The sequence below is a fragment of the Penaeus vannamei genome, chromosome 16 (genome assembly GCF_042767895.1).
Source record: "Penaeus vannamei isolate JL-2024 chromosome 16, ASM4276789v1, whole genome shotgun sequence".
Classification (NCBI taxonomy): domain Eukaryota; kingdom Metazoa; phylum Arthropoda; class Malacostraca; order Decapoda; family Penaeidae; genus Penaeus; species Penaeus vannamei.
Genome location: NC_091564.1, coordinates 30,210,062 through 30,220,061, shown reverse-complemented (window position 1 = coordinate 30,220,061; position 10,000 = coordinate 30,210,062). Strand labels below are relative to the sequence as shown.

Here is a 10,000-nt window from a genome sequence, read left to right as displayed (position 1 = left end):
GTCAAGCACCGTTCGCTGCTTGAGACGACTACCAGTGTCTGAGCAGTGTTGCTAATCCTACGCTTAAACTCAAGCATCTTCCACAATAAACTTTTTAAATAAATAAACCTACCCTAACATCTCTACAAACCATAGTATTTTCTGTTATATGCATATACTCTTATAGTCCCTCTAAAACAGCGATACACACTTTCGATTGGAAACCTTACACTCTGACGCGCTATTAAAACACATAAACCTCACTAAAGCAAAATATAGGCCTATCTATTTTGATATATACAATTTTATGAAGTTGAAAATGTCACTGAATACAATATCAACAGAAACATGTTGATGGCATTTTTTTCAACATTTCCACTTGAAATATTCCCATTTCATTGATTAGTAGGTATATTTTCGATATAGAGAGACAAGGAGTTTTAAAAGTAAGAGAAATTGTTCGTCTTATAATGATTTATGATCTATAATAAAATAAAAAAACTTTCTGATTCTCATAATCATTAACTATCGTTTTCAGATAATTTCAATTTCTTTGAATATAATGTTATGGAAATTACAGAATCAGATACCGTAAAAATAATTTGTGATAAAATATCAATTCTTGACCCTCGCCCGCATTCGAAGTATGGTATGCGAATGATGCTGTTCCCATGGTGACGCTGCACCGCTTGCCATTGCAAGCGAAAATCTAGCATCTACGAGGGTCGCTTGAGAAAGCAAGAAGAGTTCTTTAGATAGCAAGAAAAAGTTTTGAAATTTTATGCGCGATTTTTTCCTGCTACAAACGGCCCAAGTCATACTTTATTTAAAGGTTCACCAGTGAATTATTCAAGTGGTATTTTCACCAAACAAATCATCAATAAATATTTTGAAGCCGTGCTTTAATATTGGTTCAGCTGAAGAAAATGGTTATTTACTTATGAGACCATCGCGAGTCCCGCGCTTCCCCTCGCCGAAGGAGAAAGACAGATAAACACAGACAGAAAGAAACATGCAAAACCCTTAAAATAAGACAAATGAGCATAAGAAGCTTCTTGATGCTTGATAACAACACAGAGACAAACGGAAATCTGCTTACCACCTGGAAGACAACGAACTTCATGAAATCCAGGAAGGAGACGGAGGCCGGCCTGCCCCGGGTCACGCGCGCGCCGAAGTGGCCCAGCACGGAGCGCAGGAACCGGAACCTGAGGGAAGGAGGCGCTTGGTCTCTTATAGCGGGGTTGCGCTCGTCTACGTTTTCTTTTCTATTTTTGACTCTTTATCTGCCTTTTTATTTTAAAGTATATTTTTTGGTTTGTCTGTTGGCGTACAACTATGCGTACGTACATAAATTAATACATGAATATATAGTACTTACACATACACGGGTGTGTATGAGTGTGTGTGTGTGTGTGTGTGTGTGTGTGTGTGTGTGTGTGTGTGTGTGTGTGTGTGTGTGTGTGTGTGTGTGTGGGTGTGGGTGTGCGTATGAGTAGGGGTTCATATGTGTGTATATATGTATATATATATATATATATATATATATATATATATATATATATATATATATATATATTTATATATTATGTACACACGCAATGTGTCTCTGTCTATTTGAGTAAGCTTACGGACCTTTATGAATTAATGAATCATACATATGACCCTTCCGTCCCAATACCAGAGCCATGCAACACCAACCACAGCTGTCCCTCCAAATCACCTGACGGGGTCTCTCGTGATGACGTCACCTCCCCCGAGCTTATTGCGGAACGCGGACAGGAGGCGGGAGAGAGGGTGCCGGACCGTGATAACTTTCGTTACTTTTTTGGACCGTAACAGTTCATCCGGCTTTTCTTTTCTGTTGATTAAAAAAAAAATATGATAAGAGAGACTTTCTTTTTTCTTGTTCATTCTTTTCACTTTGTTTGGATTTCCATCAGAAATGTTTTAACCCTGTTACTGCTGTTATTGTGGATGCGAGCACAAGTAAGTGATTATTATTACTCTAACTATACTACAACACTGCTACTAATATTACGACTGATAACAAAATAACCTTAACTATCTTTCATATTAAATTACTTAATGGTAATTGCAATGATAATAATGCTGATAAAAACAGTAATGATAATAATACTAATGAAAGTAATGATAATGATGATAATTTTGATATTAGTAATGGTGACAATTATATATATATATATATATATATATATATATATATATATATATATATATATATATATATATATATACATATATATATATATATATATATATATATATATATATATATATATATATATATATATATATATATATATATATATATATGTGTGTGTGTGTGTGTGTGTGTGTATGTGTGTGTGTGTGTGTGTGTGTGTGTGTGTGTGTGTGTGTGTGTGTGTGTGTGTGTTTATACATATATATATATATATATATATATATATATGTATATATATATATATATATATATATATATATATATATATATATATGTGTATGTATGTGTGTGTGTTTGTATTATATATATATACATATATATTATATATATATACAATATATATATATATATATATATATATATATATGTATGTATATCTATATGTATATGATATATATATAGATACACATATACAGATAGATATATGCATACATATATACATACATATAAGTGTGTGTGTGTGTGTGTGTGTGTGTGTGTGTGTGTGTGTGTGTGTGTGTGTGTGTGTGTGTGTGTGTGTATGTGTGTGTGTGTGTGTGTGTGCTCACCGGAATTTAAGCGCAATGTGTTGATTGAAGTCGTGAGGGTCCCGTATATTTGAAGAAAACCCTTTCATTCTCAGGAGATGTGCTTTCCAAGTGGTGGAGCCGACCTGCGAGAACAAAACTAGAATAACTCTATCCTGCACAATGCGTTTTGAGTAGGGTGAGGAGAGAGAGAGAGAGAGAGAGAGAGAGAGAGAGAGAGAGAGAGAGAGAGAGAGAGAGAGAGAGAGAGAGAGCACAGCTTATGACTACCTGCAATCCCATCGCTTTCTATTATTTGGAGACCTAAATCAGCACAAAGTACAACCCGCTTCCGGTGGGCGAATGGCCGCCCAGGACCTAAAGAACTTGATTTTCCAACACGTCACTCTGGGTCGTCACTTGACCGAGTTGCCACTGATCTGCGTTCCCAATCGGGAAAGTGTGCCCCACTTGGGTATGTCGGGACGGCTTACCACGGAGCTGCCAATAAAGATTATCTTAAGAACACTTAGGGAGGAGACTAAGATGGGAACGATGTGGGAAAAAGCAAACAGGACAGGATTCAGAGAGGCTCTCGTATAAAATGGGATGATGAAATCCAGGGCAACATATATGACAAAGTAAATTCCTCCACCTCTATTTTAATGAAGCTGCAGACTGCATTATACCCCACTGCAACCTCTCATCGAAGCCCTCTGATCAACCACGATTTGGAATTCAGTGCAAAAGTCTATCGGGAATCAAGTATCAAACATAGCAAGGCATGAAATCTTACAAATAGAAATAAGTAACTTCATACACAGTGTGTGCAACAAATGTAATGTACCCAGGAATGGGCCATTCAGGAATGCGAGAAAACAAAAAACAAATAAATGAATAAATATTTAAATAAACAGGGAAAAGCAGAACCAAAAAAAAATGGAATATTGTCAGAGACAAGCAAGGCATCACAAAGGATAAAATTATCCCACCCTTAATAACAAAAGCCTATACACTGTCACTAAACTTGGGAGAAAAGACAGATTTCCTGGCAAGGCCCTTCTCAAGTAAAATGACAGTTCCATACCCTGAGCATAAACCACCCATACTTCTCATGAGCAATGAAAAAGACAGAAGCGGAGAAACTCCTACGCATGTAAACGAGAAAAGCTACAGACCTGATGGAATTACCCCTCAGCTGCTTAAGAAGTGTGCACAGGGACTGGCATCTCCTCTGACTATAACTTTCAACATATGCTTAAGCTCCTGCAAATGGCTTACGCTTTAGAATCAAATTAATCTTACCCCATGTATAGAAAGGGACAAATTCAGTTCAAAAATTACCGACCACTTTTTTTGCTGTCATTTATTAGGATACTTGATTTTTTTTTCAAATCTAACAAAACGCCTTGACAAAAACTATTTGCTGTCTACCCGGCAACATGGCTTTCGGAAAAAAAACCATTCTGCTGCCGACCTGCAGTTTCAGATGACTGCAGACTGGTCAGCAGCACTTGACCGCGGACAGCATACTTGTGTCCTTGTCTTGAACATAGAGGGAGCCTTTGATAGAGAATGGCACCAAGGTTAATTAAACAAGTGAAAATCATATGGAGTGGACGGCGAACTCCTAGTCCAATTGAAAAAAATATCTCCTCGACAAACAAATGAGAGTAGCTCCCAATGGAAAACACACTGTTTACATCAAAGCAAGTATCCCTTAAGGAAGCATATTAGGCCCTCAGTTACTTGCTCCACCCTCATTCCTGAAACCAAAGCATTTGCGGATGATGGATCACTCCATTAGGTAGGAGCCCAGGGAACAGGATGCCGCCAGAGAGAAACTCAGTGACAGACGCACAAAGTTCGATTTTGGGGGAGGAATGGCAGCTCTCCGTTGTCCAAAATAAAACCCAGCTTATGGTTGTCGAGAACTCTAACAACGATATTTTGGATAAATTGATTTAAAAAATAAGACGGCTAGAGGAAATTGAAACATTGGGCACTAAATTCGACTAAAAAATAATTTAAAAGTTATAGGCAGCGGTAAGGGCTTCGCAGAAACTCACATCTCTGAAAAGAATCAGCTGGCTGTTGGACAGTGAAGGGAAGAAGCTCTTTTACAAGGTACAAATTCGTTCTTCACTCGAGTATTCCTGCCTCGAGTAGGGATGAGCAAGAAAACGAAGAAGATAGTCGAAAACAGGACCCAACATTATCAACAGAGCCTCGACAGCCTTCAACACAAGAGAGACGTAGCTTGCTTGACGACGATGTTCCTCATCCATGACCAACACGTCCCGCACCTGCAGCCAATGAGACTGCCGGGAATACGAGCTGCTCGCCCCACGGACCTCGTTGTTGAACGGCACACTACCAAGGATATTTTCTCTCCAGATATTTCAAATTATGGAATCTACTCATTTGTAACATCGAAGTTGAAGCTCAGTCCTTACAAACTTTCTAATTCAAAGCACATGTTTAGCTAAAGACCACTAACAGATGGTTTTATGCAATATATGTGCACTATTTTTTATAGTACGTGAATACGGGGTTAAATTATATGAGGTTAGGCTTTAAGATAGGAGACACCAAACATGAATACCTTTAGTTTGTAGAAAAAATGTTTTAACCATATAATGTGTAATGATTATAAATATGATATAAACGTTTTAAATAAATTGTAAGAGAGAGAGAGACGGGGAAAGTAGAGAGAGAAGGAGGAGGGATGGAGAGAGATTTAGAGAGAGAGAAGGAGGGAAGGACGAAGTGAAAGAGAGACACAGGGACGGAGGGAAGGAGTGAAGGAGAGACAGAGAGAGGGAGAGGGAAGGAGAGAGATTAAGAGAAAGAGAGAACGACAGGGAGAGATTAAGATGGAGAGAGTTGATTATCCAATCTAAAGTCAGATTAGAACTTTAAAAAGAAATTATATCATGATTTTCTTCATAAATCTCATTTTGATATTCATAACGCCTCTTCGTGTTTTTATTCGTAATCCCTTGAGAAGAAGAGGTTACATACAAACAAATAAGTGCTAAAGGTTCACATGTCATTATGAAAGCTCGTTCAATTATTAATCCGTATAATTGCCTAATGAATGAACTTTTACTCGATCAGCTGTAGTTCTCAAGAGGAAAGTATGACATCATCAAGACGTCACTGTTGTTATTCATATCATTACTTCCGCCAAGGAGGTTCTGTTTTTGGTAGCGTTGGTTAATTAGTTTGTTGGTTGGCTGCTTAGCAGGATAATTCAAAACGTTATGAACAGATTTTTAACCTAACTTAGCTGTCATTTAATTTAGATAGATCTAGGATTTGTTTAAATGATTGCTTCAATTACCCCAACTGCCTTGGCAATACGGGTAACTAACTATTAATATTAACTGATTGCTGATATTATCATTACCTATAATTCCTCCGCCAAGGAATTTATGTTCATGGTCGCCACCAGAGTACTCTCATGTTCTTCTTCAAGTGTGAATATTTTTATTGCATCAGTAAACTTATTGCCTTGACGGAGGTAGCGCATCTCTGAGTCCTACTATTTATCATAATCATTAATATCACCGTTTATTATCACAACCATTATCACCATCCTCATCATTATCATCATTATTATCATGATTATTATCATCATCATTATTACCAAAAATTTTATTATCAATATTATTGTTTTCATTGTATTGTTATTGTCATTATTATTATTATTATTATTATTATTATTGTTATTATTATTATTATTATTATTATTATTATTATTATTATTATTATTATTATTATTATTATTATTATTATTGTTATTATTATTATTATTATTATTATTATTATTATTATTATTATTATTATCATCATCATCATCATCATCATTATCATTATTATTATTTTTCATCATCATTATTTTTATTATTATTATCATCATCATTATCATCATGATTATTGTTATTACTATGATTATCATTATTATGATCACAATTATTTTTGTTGTTTTTATTATTATTGCTATTGCTATTACCATTATTGTTATCATCATTAATGTTATGATCCCCATAACCATCACCATCATTATCATTTTTAGTATCATTATTATGATTACCATTATCATCATTATCACTGTTATTATAACTATCATTATTATTATAGCTATCATTATTATCATTATCATTATATTATCATTATTTTTATCATTTATATCATAATCATCATTAATATCATCACCATTATCATTATCATTATTCCCATTAGTGTTATCATTATTACCATTATCATTATTATTGTCATTATTACTGATATTAACGTTATCATTATCATTATTATCATTGCCTTCATCATTATTATTATTATCATTATTGCTATTATCTTTATTGTTATGGTTATTATTGGTATTATAATTGTTTTCATCATTATCATTTTTATCATTATTATCATCATTGTTGCTGTTGCTGTTATTTTTATTATTATTGTTGTTGTTGTTATCATTGTTATTATCTTCATTATCATCACCATTATCATTATTGTCATAGTTACGATTTTTATTATTAATAACAGTATCATCATTGTTGTCATTATCATCATCACCAAAGTAAATAATTATCATTACCATTATTATTATCATTATTACTATGATCACTAATGTTATTATCATTATTATTAGTATTATTGTTATTAGTGTTATCATTATCATCATCATTATTATTATATTTATCATAGTCATTATTATTATCAGCATTATTACTAGTTTTGTTATTAGTGTTATTATTATTATCATTATTATCACTATTACTATTATCATTATTATTGTTATTAGTATCATTATTATTGTTATTATTATTATTATATTATTATCATTATTAATATTATTATTATTATCACTACTACCATTGCCGCTCTTGTTGTTGATATTGCTATCTCTATCAACTATCGTTATTAATTTTATCATTATCATTATCATTGCTATTATTATCGTTGTTATTAACATTATCATCCTTATCATTATCATCATTACTATCATCATTATAGTCTTTATTCTTTTAACATTATTATCATGTTATTGTCATAATCAAGGCAATCATCATATATAACTTTCAGATTCAAAAGTTTTCAAATTCAAAAAGGATATATGAAAAAAAATAAAACTGAGAGGTAGATAATACGATCACGAAATAAGCTCACACTTAAGTTTTATGGCAGCGAGTTCATATGAATGTGTAAATATATCAAATCTGAAAGTAACCAAAATCATTTAGGATACTGCAGAGGGATCGGCAACGTAAATCTAGTGATGAAAGTGTGTATGTTGTTGATATATTTTTTGTTGTTCTAAGTGGTTTGGAAAACTACCTTACATAGAAAAGATTAAAGATACACCACTGATAGCAATAGGAAAGATATTTTCCTTCATCTCTATCTATATCTTTCAAACTATCTATCTATCTATCTGTCTTTCCCTTTGTCTCTTTCTCTTTCTATCTATCTATCTATTTATCTATCTATCTATCTATCTATCTATCTATCTATCTATCTATCTATCTATCTATCTATCTATATATATATATATATATATATATATATATATATATATACATACACACACACACACACACACACACACACACACACACACACACACATATATATATATATATATATATATATATATATATATATATATATATATATATATATATATATATATATATATATATATATATATATATATAATACATATACGTATATATACATATATACATATATATATATATATATATATATATATATATATAAATCTACCTATCTGTTTGTCTATCTGTTTATTTATCTGTCAATCTATGTAAAGTATTAATGTATTTTTTACGTATTTACCTAACATGAGGAAAAATATTTTTTCACCTTTAAGACACCTACATAAAAAATATTCATTCTGCCTATTCATCTATATGTATCATAACTGACCTTCGGAGTAATGCAGGTGAAGAAGTTATATTTTTTCACGAAGAAGAGAGCGTTCATGAAAATTCTTCGAACTTGGTCTGGCAAGGTTTCCCTGAGAGCTGAACATTGTTCTTCAAGAAGTTCTCGTCTCTCTTTGAACCTTTGTCCCACAATTGTCCCGAAGTTAACTGTAGTGGAAGAAGCGTTTGTGCTGATCTGAAGCTGCTGTTTATCCACTTCGCTTTCTTTGTGGAATTGTGGATTTGTGGGAGAGGATCGGGTGGAGGAGACGTTCTCATCCTGACGGAGACTCGGTTGGAAAGTCGTGGGTTTTGCCGCGGTAAGTACGAGGGCGTTGGTCAAAGAAGCCGGGCCGTCACGGAGGTACTTCGAATGCAGAATCGTAAACAAGGCTGATAAGATTAGTGCGAGGAAGAGAGAGCAGCGGAGACCGGAGAAAGTTCTTGTGAGTTTTAGCATGGCTCTCTCTCTCTCTCTCTCTCTCTCTCTCTCTCTCCCTCTCTCTCTCTCTCTCTCTCTCTCTCTCTCTCTCTCTCTCTCTCTCTCTCTCTCTCTCTCTCTTTCTCTCTCTTCTCTCTCTCTCTCTCTTGTCTCTCTCTTTCTTCTCTCTCTCTCTCTCTCTCTTGTCTCTCTCTTGTCTCTCTCTTGTCTCTCTCTTGTCTCTCTCTCTCTCTCTCTCTCTCTCTCTCTCTCTCTTTCCGTGTCTATCTCTGTGTCGCTTTTTAACCGCTAGCACCACGGGACCTCGACGTGCACTAAACCCTGTACATGAAGTATGAACTAATATGCTAATGAAAACACCTGCAAATTTTGAGATCTTTGATGGGTCACTATATATATATATATATATATATATATATATATATATATATATATATATATATATATATATACATCTGTCTATGTATCTGTCTATCTGCCCTCGGGGTAAATGAATAGAATAAAGTAATAGTAGATTAACAGATTCGTAGTAAAGAGTAGATGTTCGGGTAGACTAAAAGTGAATGGTAGCTTATCAGTAGAGTACAGGGTACTTTATGAATACGTTTGAGGTACACGGGGATAGGTGAGAGTAGAGTAAGCAAGATATTGTTATTATTGTTGTTGTTATTATTATTGTTATCATTATTTTTTATCTTTTTTACTATCGGTATTATTGTAATCATTATTATTATATTATCATTTTGATTATCATCATTATGTAACAATATTGATAAAAAATAGTAATTACAATAATTGCTGCATGCTATCATTTTATCATTTTCCTTCCATAGTTACTGTTATTATTATTGCCATAATCCTTATGAGTGACACTATTTCTCTGATCACTATC

The 10,000-nt window shown here is 33.6% G+C and overlaps 1 protein-coding gene across 1 annotated transcript in view; it reads right to left on the bottom strand.

The window, feature by feature from the left end:
- The window catches only part of LOC113804276 (carbohydrate sulfotransferase 14), a 10,799-nt gene extending 1,626 nt beyond the window's left edge, over positions 1–9,173 (bottom strand). The window contains exons 1-4 of the mRNA XM_070131667.1: positions 8,668–9,173; positions 2,755–2,858; positions 1,703–1,840; positions 1,079–1,187 (exon numbers count right to left, since the gene is read on the bottom strand). Of these exons, the coding sequence (XP_069987768.1) occupies positions 1,079–1,187; positions 1,703–1,840; positions 2,755–2,858; positions 8,668–9,126 (810 nt within the window). The 5' untranslated portion in view covers positions 9,127–9,173. The remainder of the gene's footprint in view (positions 1–1,078; positions 1,188–1,702; positions 1,841–2,754; positions 2,859–8,667) is intronic.
- Positions 9,174–10,000: the final 827 nt, after the last annotated feature.